The 17,304-nt window shown below is 35.0% G+C and overlaps 3 protein-coding genes across 8 annotated transcripts; 2 read left to right on the top strand and 1 right to left on the bottom strand.

Annotated features, from left to right (window-relative positions):
• The first annotated feature begins 334 nt into the window (after nucleotides 1–334).
• On the top strand, nucleotides 335–5,904 carry Ski6 (exosome complex component Ski6). Of its 3 annotated transcripts, none has more exons than XM_071719884.1 (4): nucleotides 335–413; nucleotides 4,375–4,538; nucleotides 4,814–5,107; nucleotides 5,191–5,904. In XM_071719884.1, exons 1-4 carry the CDS (start codon nucleotides 350–352, stop codon nucleotides 5,542–5,544), a joined length of 876 nt encoding a protein of 291 aa, XP_071575985.1. In that variant the 5' UTR covers nucleotides 335–349; the 3' UTR covers nucleotides 5,545–5,904. The 3 variants fall into 3 exon arrangements, with proteins under 3 accessions (XP_071575985.1, XP_071575986.1, XP_071575987.1); XM_071719885.1 differs by lacking the exon at nucleotides 335–413 and adding an exon at nucleotides 3,915–4,005; XM_071719886.1 differs by lacking the exon at nucleotides 335–413 and adding an exon at nucleotides 4,028–4,171.
• On the bottom strand, nucleotides 5,577–12,391 carry Mtpbeta (mitochondrial trifunctional protein beta subunit). Its single transcript, XM_071719882.1, has 7 exons — nucleotides 12,197–12,391; nucleotides 11,717–11,885; nucleotides 11,190–11,565; nucleotides 7,841–8,015; nucleotides 6,446–6,726; nucleotides 5,941–6,246; nucleotides 5,577–5,806 (listed from the first exon to the last, which is right to left on the bottom strand). Exons 1-7 carry the CDS (start codon nucleotides 12,249–12,251, stop codon nucleotides 5,765–5,767), a joined length of 1,404 nt encoding a protein of 467 aa, XP_071575983.1. The 5' UTR covers nucleotides 12,252–12,391; the 3' UTR covers nucleotides 5,577–5,764.
• Nucleotides 12,392–14,853: 2,462 nt separating this feature from the next.
• On the top strand, nucleotides 14,854–16,969 carry LOC139781077 (BRISC and BRCA1-A complex member 2). 4 transcript variants are annotated; one of them, XM_071719902.1, is made up of 5 exons: nucleotides 14,854–14,997; nucleotides 15,177–15,500; nucleotides 15,591–15,892; nucleotides 16,031–16,411; nucleotides 16,493–16,969. In XM_071719902.1, the coding sequence occupies exons 2-5, from the start codon at nucleotides 15,413–15,415 to the stop codon at nucleotides 16,865–16,867; spliced, it is 1,146 nt and encodes a 381-aa protein (XP_071576003.1). In that variant the 5' UTR covers nucleotides 14,854–14,997; nucleotides 15,177–15,412; the 3' UTR covers nucleotides 16,868–16,969. The 4 variants fall into 4 exon arrangements, with proteins under 4 accessions (XP_071576003.1, XP_071576004.1, XP_071576002.1 ...); XM_071719903.1 differs by having other exon boundaries at nucleotides 14,877–14,997; nucleotides 15,180–15,500; XM_071719901.1 differs by having other exon boundaries at nucleotides 14,949–15,108.
• Nucleotides 16,970–17,304: the final 335 nt, after the last annotated feature.

Here is a 17,304-nt window from a genome sequence, read left to right as displayed (position 1 = left end):
ATTGTGACATAATCAAGAGACACGATAATGTCTCGCGCCTAGTGCGGAAAGGGACACGCGAAGACGCGAGTAAGACGCGCGAGCCGAGTACTTACGATAGGATTTTACGATTCTCGTGGCTGGCGACGCTAGCTCGAGCAAGAAAGAGACGGCAGATGTATGTCAACGCTCTTCGGCCGCTCGAAGCTGGCCGAACGCCGAGCGCACAGCCGCCGCACACGTACACGGCTGCTCGCTTGTGTGCGCTGTGCTGCTGCTTGCTGTAAGCGGCTTGAATCTACCATCTCTGACTGTAACCTTCGATTAAACTCACTCTTCGTCTCTTTCTAAGGGGGACAGTTAGAAAGAGATGAAGAGTGAGTTTAATCGAAGGTTACAGTTAATCGACGTTGGTGAAACTGGCCCTAAGAAATGTCGGTAACTACTGCCACTATAGGGCACTATTACTACGTTTACGCGAGCTTTATTTCTGTAGTAACTTACGATAATTCCTTCGCGTAAACAGAATTTTCCTTCGCGTAAACGGGATTTTGTAGTAACTTACGATAATTTACTCCGCGTAAACGAATGAATCATCGTAAGTTACTACAGAAGTAACGCTCGCGTAAACGTAGTATATGAAACTTTCCACACATGTAGGGGGGGGTGGGGGAAGATGAATTTAGAAATTTTTTGTTGCTGCCCAAAAACGATTTTAAGGGGTGAAACCACCCTTCATAAGTAGAGCGACTTTTACTTTTTTCGATATAGTAGGGGAGACCGGGGCTAAAAAGTCTACGGGGTAAATACGTCTAATCAAATATCTCGGAACCAGTATATTGTGCGAACTCGCTATTAACATTGTAAACGCTGCTTACCCATGTGACCAACGGAGTTTCGGCAGGTTATCTGCCGTGTTATGATTTTTACGAGGGCAAACGTGTTTTCGGAAGGTGAAAGTGAAATTTTCTGCGCGTGGAAATTTTGTAATATCTGCAATAATATTTGCTCTCCAAATCTCGAGGTACGTGATTATAAAGAGTAATGAATGCTGAACACGAATCCAGTGTAGTTTTTTCATTATCGTTGATGTCTAATATTTCATGGGCGATCAAACCTGAAACTTGTGTTTGGGGCTAATCAGTCTACAAGCACCCGGGGCTAATCGGGCTAATCTCATCACTGTGGCGCGTCGGGCGCACGACTTCAGCTCACGGCGATTTCAGGTTAGGTTTCCCTCGAGCGTGATTCTGTCTTCCCTTGCACGTGCGTCAGTTTGTGTAAGAGGGAAATGGTACGCACGTATCGTCGCAAAACGGGTGTTTTGGCCGACCGAAAAGATGGCGGACCGTTGTTTTCGAGATCGCTCGCGCTCACGGCACGTCGGCGAGGTACGGCGAGGCACGGCACGGCTCTGAGATCCCGCGATTTCCGTGCGAGAGTTGACATGCCGCGCGCGCGGTAGATCGTCCCGACTCCCGACCGCGGTAAATTGTCGTTGTTGGTCGTTGTGTCAGTGACAGTCGCGCGTGCGACCGCATCGTCCAGCGTTCGCCGCATCGTCTCGGCGTCATTGTCGCCGCCGTTGTAGTGGTGGTGGTGTCGGTGGTGGTCATCGTCGTCGTCGTCGTCGTCGTCGTCGTCGTCGTCGTCGTGGTGGTCGTGGCCGTCGTCGTCGTGGTGGTCGTGGCCGTCGTCGTCGTCGTCGTCGGCGCGTCGAGGAATCGGCGCGAGGACGCCGTCGAGTTGGTAAAATGGTCGCGCTCCACCGCGAGCTTTTCTAACCCCCCTGTCGCTATTTATCGCTCCCCGCGAGAAACGCGGCTTGGTTAGGTTGCTCGAGGGTCCGCGCTGATCCTATGGCACCAGAACGCCGTCACGCGTGTTCCCCGTGGTTGCCCGCGTTGACAATGTGACGTGCCGTTGGGGAGTTTACGATTTGGTTAACCTCTGTATTCACGTGCCTAAATTGTTTTATGGAATAGGTAAAACAATTATTTTTTAATAATGTTTCGCATAAAAATTTTAAATAAATTTTTATATTTTTCTCTTAAAAAACAATTATTAAAATGTATCCTATTATTTTTCAGGATTAGATGTACGTATATGTATTGAAAATGCAGTGTGACCGATTAGCCCCGGGGGGGGGGGACCGATTAGCCCCGGCATTTTTGAGATTTCAATTTTTCCACCGTTGTCGTTTTTGCTCTATACCGGTTAAACAAAGCGACGTAGATAAAAATTTCCTTAATAAATTTTGTAGCTAAAGGTTCACTCTTTACAGTGGTATACCAGATTTAACTAAAATTATTTATTTTGTTGATAAAAATCGGCACCGAAAAAAACCAGACTGTTTAGCCCCGGTCTCCCCTATCTCGAAAAATATTTGAGATATCAAAAAATGTTTCATATAAAAGTTTTATAGTAAAATCTCCTCTATTTAACAACATTAATATTTTTAAAAAATAATGTTTTAAATAAAATTTTTATTAGAAATTAGAAAAAAAAATTTTTCAAAATTATATTAATGTGGTTAAATAGAGATGTTTTTACCATAAAACTTTTATTTGAAATATTTTTTGATATCTCAAAAATACTTTTCGAGATATATCGAGAAAAGCAAAAAGCCGCTCTACGTATAAGGGGTGATTTCGCTATTTAGAACCATTTTTGGGCCGTAATGGAGAATTTCTAAATTCATCGATTTAGCTTCCTTATGTGTGGAAAGTATCATAATAAGAACACCTATGTATATTTAACCGCAAGGAATAATTTCTTCAAAAATTAATTTTTTTGCATCTCTTATATAAAAGAATATCTGTTGCGTTATTTAATATTATAAAATAAAGATACTTTTATTCTGGCTGTACTTATAATTCTTTAAACAATATTGTAATAATTTTAGCGCCAACTAAAAATTTTTAAATTTATTCACCTGTGTGCGTGTGTGCGTGCGTGCGTGCGTGCGTGCGTGCGTGCGTGCGTGCGTGTGTGTTTTATATAATATTATATGTTAATAGTTTCAGGCGAGGTTTTCTTGTCAATTGAATCTACACATACTACGTTTACGCGAGCGTTACTTCTGTAGCAACTTACGGTAATTCACTCGTTTACGCGGAGTAAATTATCGTATGTTACTACAAAATCCCGTTTACGCGAAGGAATTATCGTAAGTTGCTACAGAAATAACGCTCGCGTAAACGTAGTAACAATTAGATAGTTATAAAGTTTGTTTCATTTTAAATCGCTGAATTTAATTTGTTATAAATTATTAATTTTATTTATATAAAATATTAATTTTATTTTATTATTTATTATTTTGGTTTTGGTTACTTACGATAATTATGTGCAATGATATATTTTTGATAATGACTTTTTATAAATTAAAAAATGGAAAAACACGTTCAATTTAGCGAAATAATCATGACTTTTATATACAGAATAAAAACAAAATCCAATAAATAATAAAATTAAATTAAAATGTTATATAAATAAAATTAATAATTTATTGCAAATTAAATTCAGCGAATTGAAGTGAAACAAACTTAACTATTTAATTGTGTAGGTTAAATTGACAACTCGCTTTAAATTGAGCCTCGGCTGAAACTATAATACATATAATATTATATAAAACACGCACACGCACAAGCACACGTACACGCACACACACACACAGCTAGGTGAATAGAAATTTTTAGTTGGCGCTAATTATTACAATATTGTTTAAAGAATTATAAGTACAGTCAGAATATAAAAAATATCTTTATTTTATAATATTAAATAACGCAACAGACATTCTTTTATATAAGAGATGCAAAAAAATAAATTTTTGAAGAAATTATTCCTTGCGGTTAAATATACATACGTGTTCTTATTATGAAACTTTCCACACAATAGGGAAGCTAAATCGATGAATTTAGAAATTTTTCGTTACGGCCCAAAAATGGTTCAAAACAGCGAAATCACTGTGCAGTCCCACGTCCCACGTAGAGAAAGAAGCGGAACGGAAAGCAAGCACAGTGAGGGGTAATTAATCAGAACGTTTCTTTAAAAGACGATAATATGTATATTTAACTCTTCCCACTTCTCCCTTCATTCCGTTCCGCTTTTATATGACTGGGTAACCCAGTCTGGGTTTCCCATGGACGATATTTTACGGAAAAACGGAAAGAATTTTAACCTAAAATTTACAGTACGTATACTACGTTTACGCGAGCGTTACTTCTGTAGTAACTTACGATAATTCCTTCGCGTAAACGGGATTTTGTAGTAACTTACGATAATTTACTCCGCGTAAACGAGTGAATTATCGTAAGTTACTACAGAAGTAACGCTCGCGTAAACGTAGTAGTAGTATAAGATCATGATTGATCATGATTTTAATCAATTGGTAAGGTATAATGGAGCCTGAACAGGGCGGACTACGCGTCGACGGCAGACGAGCGTTGGAATTGAGGCAAATCCGTATGCGAATGGGAGTATTCGGGCAGGCCGACGGCAGTGCGTACATCGAGCATGGCAACACGAAAGTTTTAGCCACGGTGTATGGTCCTCATCAGGTGCGATTTATTTGTAAAACATCTATAATTATTTTTGAGAAGCGAATTAATTATTTATATGTATGATATCTCGGATGAGTAAAGTTATGAATGCAAAGAGCTTTCAGAGGAAGTACACTAATGTAACAAGCTTTTCTTATCTGCTATTTTTTTCATCTTCCTGTGATCATTTTATTTCTTTGCTTCAAAGCATATTTTTGTAGACTGAATATTTTTATTCTAATTATCTTGAGTTGTGCCGTATAATATTTTTGTACTATTCTTATATGATTTAGCCAAGAAGCAGTGCATCAAGGAGCAGCACAAAAGCTATCATAAATTGTCAGTACAGCATGGCCGTGTTTAGCTTTACCTCCGGCGAACGGAAGCGAAGACCCAGAGGAGATTGGAAGTCACAAGAAAGATCGGTGCAATTGCGTCACGCAATGGAGGCCATAATACACTTGGAGCTGTATCCGCGCTCTCAGATTGATGTCTTTGTAGAGGTTCTACAGGTTGACGGCAGTGACTATTGCGCATCTGTGAATGCTGCAACGCTTGCGTTGATCGACGCCGGAATTCCAATCAAGGTTGACATCTAAAGATGCAATTTTATCCTTTTACGGAGTATAAACGTCATATTGTTATATACAAAATAAATTTTTGATTATAGAACTATGCCATTGGCTGTACCGTAACTCTCGTCAACAAGCCATCAACAGAAGACGAAGATAAAACATTAGCAACAGGAGTACTAGACGCAAACTTTGTAGAGGAGTGTTCGCCAGGAGTTACTTTGTCCGTTGTCGCGTTACCGGGAACGAATAATGAGATTGAAGTGGATGGGAATGGCTTGATAGTAATAGCACATGGGGCAGGACAGAGATTACATTTGTCACGTTTGGAAGCGCTCAAACAACGTGCGTTACAAGGTTGCCAGGACGTAAAGAACATATTGGATCGTGGTGTGAGGCATCATCTAACTGCGAATCTATTGCCTTCTTTTCTGCATAATTCACTCGACTAGCAAAAAGGAAACAATTTCACAGAACTCAGTAAGAGATTTTATATAATTTAATAGTAACTGTACATAAACAATATAATAGAAAAGTTGGTTTCTTTAAAAAATTCACAATTCCAAATGTTTCTCATAAGTAGAAAAATATTACTTTGTATATTATTTCTGTTAAATAACAGTCCGTTTCATTTGGAGATATCAGATGCATGTACTCCTCGAAAAAACGGGATTATATTGCGCCAGGATATCTTTCCATGATCATTCCAACTCCCTATTTAAAAAAATCAAAATTATAAATCTAAGAAGAAAACTTATAATTATATAATTTATAATATTTGAAATAAAGATCATTAGATATTATAAAAGCTATTTGCGTTATGTGTAATAATATAATGTTTATTTTACTTGGCCACCAGCAGCACAGGCCGCAATAAGTCCAAATTGTTGGTCCTCTTTAATAAGTCGATTAGCAGTGTGCGTCGCCAATCGTACTCCAGTGGCAGCAAATGGATGCCCAATCGACAAGGATCCTCCCCAAGCATTCCACTGGTTCAGATCTGGTATTCCGACCTTTGAACTTCTCTTTAAATACTTCTGCGCGAACAAATCAGAATCCATTGCTTTCAAATTAGCGCAGATCTGTCCGGCAAACGCTTCGTGTATCTCCCATACTCCTATATCTTTCAAGGTTAATTTTGCTTTATCGAGAATCTGCAAGCGATTATTTATATAAGTCTTATTTTTTAGCTGCACTCCGATATTCACTGTCAGTACTGAAAATCTATATTTTTCTATATTTTACGTCACGTATACTATAGATTTTCAGTACTGACAGTTGGTGACAGTTAATATCAGAATGTAGCCTTTATATATTTCAGTTTCATAACAAGTAATGATAGGAATTATATACCTTCGGTATTGCGTATGACGGTCCCAGAAGCAGTTGATCAACTGGATCTTGAGACACATACGTGAAATTACGCAGGTATGCCTTGGGTTTCAAACCAAGTTTGAGAGCTCTCTCCTCGCTCATTATTAACGCTGCCGATGCACCGTCGGTCAAGAAAGAGGCGTTGGCCGCAGTGACCGTTCCATAAGGCTTAACAAACGCAGGTTTCAACTTTGCCAATTGTTCTTCTGTAGATACACGAATACCGTTGTCTTTATCGACAACGTTTTCAACGTTTGGAACTGCAATGCAGAAAAGTAAAGCGAGACATAAATGTACAATGTTAAATATTGGGGGTATTCTGATTTGAAAGGTCGTAAAAAAAAGTATTTTTCAGGAATTTCTTGTAACGAAACGAAAAAAGCGAATAATGTTAAACTTAGCATGTTTTTTTAGCCTTATTTTAAGAATATATTTTTATTTTTTAAGTAACAAAAATGCTCATTTTTTCTATGTTATATCCTAGTCACTAGGGGATGTAAATGATGGACAGTGTAAATTATTCTAGCTATTCTAGGTATCTAAAAAATCAAAATTTTTCTTATTCAGGAGAAGTGTGACTATCATCTGAACTAGAACTAAACCAATATTTTCATTCGGGACAAAATCGCCTTTTTATTAAAAATATAGTTTTTCTAAAAATTTTGTTAGTATTTTATTAAAAGAAAAATAACTAATAAACGTATAATATTTATTCTAGTTCAGACGATAGCTACACTTCTCCTGAATAAGAAAATTTTTGGTTTTCGCGTTTCAGATACCTGGAATAGCTAAAATCATTTAGAGCCTCCGCACAAGACTCTTGTATGGTAACGTAGTGTAACGTAACATAGGTCAACGCACAAGAAACGTATCGATTATACGTTTCTTGTGCGTTGATCTACGTTACGTTACGCTACGTTACCATACGAGAGTCTTGTGGGGAGGCTCTTACACCGTCCATTATTTACATCACCTAATGATCAGGATATAACATAGAAAAAAGAGCATTTTTGTTATTTAGAAAATGAAAATATATTCTTAAAATAAGGCTAAAAGAACACGCAAAGTTAAACGTTATTCGCTTTTTCCGTTTCCCTACAAAAAATTTCTAAATAATACCATTAATACCTTTTTTTACAACCTTTCAAACGAAAATACCCCCTTAAGTCGATAATACATAAATTACATGTTGAAATATTATACCTAAGTGCTGGTCTACAACCTTGCTTTAAAAGGTATTTAAGCTCTAAGCCATAAGAAATTGACCAATCACAGTCGAGTATTGTCCTCACATTCCATTGTGATTGGTCAATTTCTTACGGCTTAGAGCTTAAATATCATTTAAAGCAAGGTTGTAGACCAGCACTAATGTACCTTTATAAGGCGCTACGTCCGATAGCAATCCTTGTTGCTGCGCTCGTGCGGCTAGAGTATGAGAACGCAACGCATAATCGTCTTGTTCCTTGCGTGTCACACCAAACGCTGCCGCTAAACGGTCCCCGCTATGTCCCATAGTTTCACCACTTGAAAACTCTGCCACAGCTGGTAGCTAAGCAGACGTAAATTCTTGTAATATATATATATATATTCAGAAAATTCTTAACGGAAAAGAGCTTTATTATAGTGTTTTGAAAACGTCTCGACAAGGGCTACAAGAATATGCAATAAAAAATGGAGAGTTCTATTTAAGAAAACATCGATTACATTGACCTGGCCTTGAAAAGGTCACTCAAGGTCAAGTCACCCTCCAAAGGGCCGGTTTTTCTATGGCAAGATGCCCCCAGCGATATCAGGTTGATTTTCACACATAAGGTATCTCATGACCCAACATTAAATTACCATTCATACCAGCTTCTAGAACAACATGGTTCCGGAGCTATAACGTCAAATTAAAAAATCAAAAAGTTTTTTTTTCTCCGGAACGGGAAAAGCTAGGGCCTTGAAAAAAATATGGATAGTAGGATACCTTAAGGCCATTGCACGTAACAAAGTTTTAGTTTTAATCGTAAGAAAATAGACCAATCACACTCGATTATTCTTCAAACGCGAGGAGAATAATCGACTGTGATTGGTCTATTTTCTTACAGCCTTACGATTATGACTAAAACTTTGTTACGTGCAATGGCCTTTAGGAGGGTTCAAACAAATATGGTTTAATTTGATTCCGACATCTATAGGGTGTCCAAAAAAAATATTTTAATTTTCAAAACGAGATTTTTTTAACATCCTGTAGAGATACCACCATCATATTTTACATGCAACATCGTAGCGATACAACATGGTTAAAAACACAAAAAATCAAAAATATCCCTTCTTTTACACTTGAGTTACAATGAGTTAGGTCCTTTGATTTTTTTCTTTTTGATTTAATTTTACTATTTTTTTATTTAATTTAGATTTTACGGTACTTTTAAAATTGTAAGTGGCATTCACTTTCTTAAAAAAAAAAGAATATTTTTGGTTTTTTAAATGTTTTTAACCATGTACCGCCACGATCATCTTGAGTAAAATATAATTCCAAAAATCCAACCTAAGTGGTAGTAGCTTTATTTTTTAAAATAAAATTATTATATCAGGAAATTGCGTCACCAACTGAACACCAAATGATATGTATTTTTCAAAAAATGGATGAAATCTTTAAATTACGCCAATTACATAGGTATGTATTACCACAAAAATAACTTTTGCACTTTTAAAATATTAAACCCAAGTGGTACGTATCTTTGTATTCCCATTTAAGGATCTTCCTATTCCAACCCAAGTGATAGTAGCTTTAATTCTCCTTAGAAGAATAATATCATAAAATTGTGTTACCTTACTCAACCCAAGTGATATATAAAAATTAATACAAAATCAAACATTTATTTAAAAGAAATAAGAATTAAAAATACAAAATTTAAAAAATTTAATGTTTTAATTTAAAAAACTTGGCGCTGTTAAACAAAATAGTATATTAATAAAACAATTTCTATAAATCAAATACTTTAAAGTAATGTGTTAAAGTATTTCTACATTAACATTGTAATTATTAATATAATATTTTTAATTAATTATTTATTCCTTTCAGATATTTAAGCGCCAAGTTTTTAAAATTAAAACTTTAAAAAATTTTTAAATTTTGTATTTTTAATTCTTATTTCTTTTAAATAAATGTTTAATTTTGTATTAATTTTTATATATCACTTGAGTTGAGTAAGGTAACACAATTTTATGATATTATTCTTCTAAGGAGAATTAAAGCTACTATCACTTGGGTTGGAATAAGAAGATTCCTTAAATAGGAATACAACAAAGATACGTACCACTTGGGCTTAATATTTTAAAAGTACAAGTTATTTTTGTGGTAATACATACCTACGTAATTGGCGCAATTTAAAGATTTCATACATTTTTTTAAAAATATATATTACTTGGGCTCAGTTAGATGACACAATTTTCTGATATAATAATTTTGTTAAAAAGAAATAAAGCTACTACCACTTAGGTTGGATGTTTGGATTTATATTTTACTCAAGATGATCGTGGCGGTACATGGTTAAAAACATAAAAGAAAACAAAAATATTCTTTTTTTGAAGAAAGTAAGTGCCACTTATAATTTTAAAAGTACCGTAAAATCTAAATTAAATCAAAAAATAGTAAAATTAAATCAAAAAGAAAAATCAAAGGACCTAACTTATTGTAACTCAAGTGTAAAAGAAGGGATATTTTTCATTTTTTATGTTTTTAACTATATTGTACCGCTACGATTATCTCGAGTAAAATATATATTATACATGTGTAAGTAGTGATGTTGCATGTAAAATATGATGGTGGTATCTCTACAGGGTGTTAAAAAAATCAATTTTTAAAATTAAAATTATTTTTTTTGGACACTATAGATGTCGGAATCAAATTAAACCATACTTGTTTGAACCCTCCTAAGGTATCCTACTACCCATATTTTTTTCAAGGTCCTAGCTTTTTCCGTTCCGGAGAAAAAACTTTTTGTTTTTTTAATTTGACGTCATAACTCCGGAACCATGTTGTTCTAGAAGCTGGTATGAATGGTAATTTAGTGTTGGTCATGAGGTACCTTATATGTGAAAATCAGCGTGATATCGCTGGGGACATCTCGTCAAAGGAAAACCGGCCAGGCCCTTTTCATCATATAATCCCTTTCAAACCATGCAACTTTTGTCTCAAACATAAAGGCTATGAGCTATTCCAATGGATTGATTAAAATGGCCCATCCTGTATACAAGGTGTTTTCTAAGTAAGTACACAAACTTGAAGGGGATATTCCTTGGTTTATTTTAAGAAGAAAAGGTCCTATAAACATTCTAAACTGCTCCGTTTTCAAAATACAGAGTGTCAAAGTTGAGAAAAAGAATATAAAAATTACGAAAATCTGGAAAACGCTTAGATATTTTATTCAAATTTGATGTGCGTACGTATGGTATCAAAAACCATATTCCTGTACCGATAAAATATTTTTAGATGTACCAGAAGTACATCTAAAAATTTTTTACTATTTTGAAAACGAAGCAGTTTAAGACATATGTTCATAGAACCTTTTCTTTCTAAAATAAACCAAGGAATATTTCCTTCAATTTTTTGTACTTACTTAGGAAACACCCTGTATACACATGTATATATTTAATGTACATATTAAATGTAATATTCTCATATAAAACATATTATTTTCTTTTAAAAAATTGATGTAGGAAGATTATGTAAACTTACATCTGGTATGAAATGACTTGGTCTGATACTGGCCAAGAGAGCTAATTTGTTTGGCAGGGTTTTTGCCTTATTGGCTTGTAGCATTAGAGACCTCATGGATCGACTATGTCGAATTGGAATATCTGACATAAATTCTACTCCTCCTGCCACAACAGCGTCGTAAACACCGCATGCGATTAAACCCATACCAGTAGTAATAGCCTGATTACTGCTAATGCATGCCATCGTTACTGTATGCGCAGGAGTGTGTTCGCTATATCCCGCGGCCAAAGCGGCCTCTCTCCCGATATTGGAAGTTCGCACTTCTTGCATCACTGTGCCATAGACAATATAATCGACTATTTCCTTAGGGAACCCAATTTTTTTTTGCAAGCTCCTAGAAATAGAAAATAACTTACTTTTACAAATAACATTTGCAATGAAAAAATACTATACATAGAATGACCCTAAAACCATTTTGTAAGTAATATTTATAGAGTTACTTTTGTGATTATTTACGTTGACAAATCAAAGTAAGGTTGACTTACACTAGCGAATGTCTTGCAAGATCATAAGCCAGAAGATTCTTATAGTAAGTTCCAGATTGTAAAAATGGAGTCCGTACTCCGTCAATAAATACAATATTTTTGGAGGTATTGTCACTTTTTGTAGAATAAGCCTTATTTATGGAAATTCCAGAAAAACGAGTGAAAGTTTCTGTAAAAATAATAAAACAAGATATTTATACTATATTAAATGAGATAAAGCAAATACTACGAAATGCAAGCATATATTATTAAAAATTTGCCAGATGTATATTATAAATATTATATTGACTGTGAAAGTGTACAATATACAAATGACAAATAATTGTACACAATTAGGTGTTACAAAAATGAAAAAATCAAGTTGAGTCAACCACTATTCCTAGTAGACACTCTTATTTATGGACTTTGTACCAGCAAATCTGCGCTTTACAATTTAAATTTAATATTTAATTGACTGTAAAAGAAAATTACTCTCCGTACCATAATTGACAATTCCCTGTCTCGCCATGAGGCAATTTTTCAAAAGAGGAAACATTGTGCGAGATACGATATTAATACTTCTTTTTTTCCAAGTATTACGTTTGATGTGTCACCAAAGGAACAAGGACCTCTTTAGAAAAACAGCAACTACGTCAACTACGAAATGCCATAAACATAAGTGTATCTAGACCGAGCGTGACCGAGCGTTTGCACTATAACCTATAACCACAGGGTCATGTTCCAAAACTCACTCTGGGTAACTAAAGTCTATAGTTTACGTCACGTACACTATAGCATTTTAGTTAACTAGAGTGAGTTTTGGAACATGACCCAGTATAACCAGTAGGCCTGTTCTTTTCAGCTGAACTTCTGCACGGTTCATCTTTCCTCTTTTTCTTTTCATGTTGGAGAGAAAAAGATAAAAGATGAACCGTGCAAGAAGTTCAGCTGAAAAGTATGTTCACTCTCTGTCAGCACCTTTGATCTATTATAGGCTGAGTTTCCACTGAGCGCGTCACGCGTCGCGTCATCCATCGCAACCAATCAAAACATCTTATTTTATTACATTATTTGTGACGGGATGTTTAAGCGGGGAGCACACTCTTCTGCACAACGCTAATGCGTAAGCATAAGAAAATTGATTGGTCCATACACATGTGCATAAAAAAATAGACCAATCAGTTTTCTTATGCTTACGTATTATGCGTTATGCAAAAGTCTGTGTTCCCCGCTTTAGAGCAACCGCACAAGACTCTCGTATGGTCACGTAGCGTAACGTAACGTTAGTCAACGCACAAGAAACGTATCGGTTAGAGCCTCCGCACAAGCTCTCGCATGGTAACGTAACTAGATCAACGGACAAGAAACGTATAACGCCATAACGGCCGTAACCAATACGTTTCCTCAGTTTCCTGTGCGCTGGCTCACGTTACGTTACGCTACGTGACCATACGAGAGTCTTAATAGAAAGCAGGGTGGATTCATTTCTATTGGTCAATCCTGCTAACTTTAACCGTCGGTTAAGCTAACCGTGGTTGGTGAAATTGCCCCTTAGGCCGGTATTCATAGTCGGTTCTTATATTTAAGACCATCTTAAGTACAATCTTAAGATGTCATTAACCAATCACAGAGCCGTATTAGCATCTTAGGATATTACTTAAGACGGTCTTGAAATAAGATCTGATTATGAATACCGGCCTTAGATTGGTTAACGATAGAGTTTCTATAATGAGAGTTTGGACACCGTCCGCCATTTACTGCCAAATAGTGGAAGGGGAATTGGCGCGCTAGGCGAAAGTATAATAGAGTTCTTATAATAAAACTCTAAATTACAATATTCTACGGCTGCGGTCCACTTGACGCTACAAATGCTTTGAAGCCTTCTTCTTCTCTTTCTTTCTTCATTGAAATCACGGTCTTACATACGGTCTTATAAATATTGAAATTTATAAGTAAAAAAGTCTTTAAGATCTATCGATAATGTACTCACTGTAGTATAATCAATTCTGAATATTTTTCCATTTCAATTATAAAATTAAAAGTAACATCGTTTATAAAAAATAATGACCGCTGTTACACGGCGCCGTTAATCGGGTTTAATAACATCGGTAGTTCTTAGACTAGCCAATCACACTCATTCTTCAGAAGAAGGGAATAGCTGTGATTTGCCAGCCTAAGAACTACCGATGTTATTAAACCCGACGTGTAACAGCGGTCACAGTCGATTATTCTCCTTGAGCTCGAAGAATAATCGAATGTGATTGGTCTATTTTCTTACGGCCCTACGATTATGACTAAAACTTTGTTACGTGCAATGGCCTTTAAGTACGATCTTAAGATGTTAATACGGCTCTGTGATTGGTTCATAACATCTTAAGATCGTACTTAAGACGGTCTTAAATATAAAATTCGACTATGAATACCGGCCTTAATGGTTCTTTCCGGTTATGAAACTATGTAGATATACGTTCAAAAAACGTATATAAAACTAACCCCCCGTTCCGTTTCACGCATGATGCGCGCATTGCCTATAGTAAACGTTACGTTTACTATAGACAATGCGCGCATCATGCGTGAAACGGAACGGGGGGTAATATGTGCTACCTGGGTTTTGTTCCCAAGATTCTGGTGCAAAGTGAACCTTTAATTAAAAATTGAATATAATTATTATTATATAATGTAAATAGACTATAAAGAATTCCATTTTAATAGTTACTTGACATAGCATCGAATGTTTGTTTGGTGTCCAATTTTTCCGTTTCATATTTTCACCCAAACTGCACATATTTTTAGGTCGACTTTTAGTGGAAAAGTACACATTTTGAATTTTTTTCTGATGAATTATAGCAGTTGGGTGCTGCGCAGCCAGGCATTTTATACTTATATTAATAACAACTGTAATTGTATTAAAAGTTTAACTGCATAAACAAAGGTTAGGTTAGGTTTTACATTGCTATTAAAATTACAAGAAAAAGTTAGATATTTCAAACATTAATTTCAATATATATTACATATTTCTACATTAATTTTATCTAACCGTATTTAATAAATAAATGTAATGTAATGTATACTTGAATCTCTTATTTAGTACTTATCCTTATAAAAACGTTTTTATATCTTCCGCTCTTCTTGGCTGAAACATATGGCGGATCAAAGAACCAATCACGATTCGTTAATGGGGTGTCCAAATTATAGGAACTCTACTGCCTATGGGCCCTATGGCAATTCGCAAAAGCCTTTAAGTTCTTCTATGTGCCACGGCCCTGAGGCACGGTACGACCGTGCCCTGAGGTTTCTCTCTGGTGGGAATTAACAATTAACCTGAGTTAACATTAAAAGACCGCAGATTAGACAGCACCGGTTAAAAATTGTTAAAAATTGACGAATATACGTTTACTGCATTATATACATATGTATATATAAGCTTTATTGGAATCATTGGAGAGATATTACATTTCACGCTTTATTTATCTGTTTTCAGTAGTCATTGACTGGAACATTGTTATACAGCATTCGAGAAATATTAAACTGCAGAAGTTAAATGTCAGTTCTTCGAAAAGGGATGATATGTGACAAGATATCCGTTTCCAACCATATACAGAATACTGCCAGATAAAAGCTGCTTAATTTTAAAAATTGATGTAAAGTGGTGAAAAATATTGATCTCTCTCTCACTCATCTTGATTATGCGATTATAGTTCCAACTTTGACAATAAGATGCTAAATCAACAACATCCTCTATTGAGTACCATAGACTCATACATAGAGCCGCTTTTGAAGCGTGTCTTACAAACTAGGAGATTAGGTAAGACTTGTTTATTGTTAATTCTTTTTTTATCTATATTTGATAATTAAAAATTATTTTTTTATTGTGGATATATTGCATTTTCTTAAGGCATTTGTTATGGTTTGATAAAATTGGATTCGGTGTCATCAAGTTGCAACAGGAACAAAAATGATTGTTTCAAGTTGTCAATTCCTTATGCTGGAGAACATCTCGCATGGAATGTATTGTTTGATTCACAATGTCCAGAAATGGGCCCGGACTTCATATTCAACGATCAGAATTTTTTAATGGACCCTGACATTGATATTTTATCTACTTGGGTGCCTAGTCTTGTTAAATGGAATCCTAATGATATCGATGCACTGCTGAATGTACTAATCGAATTGTTAGTATATTACAAAGAACATCAGGTAAGTGGTAACTGTCATTATATAGCTCATTGATGTATATTCATCATTTACATCTCCTTAAATTTGATGTATAATACATTCTTTATATTTTTATAAAAGTTTATGATATTTAATTATAATTATTTAATTCATTTCCAGATACTGTTACTTGGAAAACAGGGAGATCGATTGCAGTTTGAATACAGTACACTTGTTGGTGAAACAGAAATATGTAAAGAAGATATAGAAGTAATGATGTTACCACTAGGATCGAAGCCCATAGAAGCAAGATTTTTAATTCGCATATCTATGGATTATTCTCGATTGCCTCCGCGTATCAATAAATCACAGAATGACGAGGCGATGCTTCTGGTTACATTTTATGGCCCAGATTGGAATCGTATTTTGCCGCAACTTTATTTATCTAAGACTTTGGAAGACATTTTCGGTGGGTCAGAATCTTTGCGTATTCCACCATTACCGCCCAACAAATATCTAATGGATTATGTTCCTGAAGTGATAAAATTCATGGAAGAGAAAGTATATAATTTCTTATACTCACATTTTACAAGATTATCTAATTGGCAAAAGATATTTATACCTACATACTTTCTGTTGCAGATAAACAGTGTAGTTCAATGTTTTGATAGCAGAAAAGAATTTATTGCGATTCTAATTGTATTACAGCGTGGCAGCATACTGGAATATGATGCTATAGAGTTTAATTGGATTACTATCTTGTTGGAATACCGAGACTTCCATTTTCTTATACATTTCAATCTTCCATCAATATTTCCGAAAGAGAAACCGCAAATTACATTGCAATCGGTGTATCATATGACATCACAGGGTACTTTGTATAAAGAAGTATTGGATGATGTACCATACAGTCCTAGATGGTCAATAATGCTGATGGTTGACAAATTATTAACGTACATAATAGAAAGTGCTGTTCAAAAGTTTCAGGCGAACTCTGTCAGAAATAATCGTTTTTAATAATTTATTCTGAAGAAAAGGTTATATTTTATTACAGAGAATGTATATTTAATAGTTGCAATTAAAATAAAAACTATTTGGTTCCAATGTAATAAACACTAATATATTTTTGCGTTATTTTTTTTTAAGTCTTGAATCAATTTGTTTCTCGGTCCAGAAAATCTTTTTTACGAAATTAATAGAGTTAATAAACAGATTTGTATAATAAATAATTCTACAAACGTTTTTGAAAAAATATAATATTAACATTATTTAATAAATTTAAAGTAAAAGTAAGTCTATGAATAATATATAATCCAAGAATTTTATTAGCCGAATGAAGTTGAAATACAATATAATAGACGTCATTAACATTTCTCGACGGGTCGTGTCGAATTATTCATTTATAATTAAAATGTCAAAGCTATATTTTTAAAGTGATCCGTCACGTTACTTCA

The sequence above is a fragment of the Temnothorax nylanderi genome, unplaced genomic scaffold, assembly GCF_030848795.1.
Source record: "Temnothorax nylanderi isolate EJ_2023f unplaced genomic scaffold, tnyl_v1.0 TNYL_tig0314_pilon, whole genome shotgun sequence".
In the NCBI taxonomy this organism is placed as follows: Eukaryota; Metazoa; Arthropoda; class Insecta; order Hymenoptera; family Formicidae; genus Temnothorax; species Temnothorax nylanderi.
The sequence above is the reverse complement of the archived record's forward strand: the minus strand, read 5'-3'. Positions and strand labels throughout refer to the sequence as shown.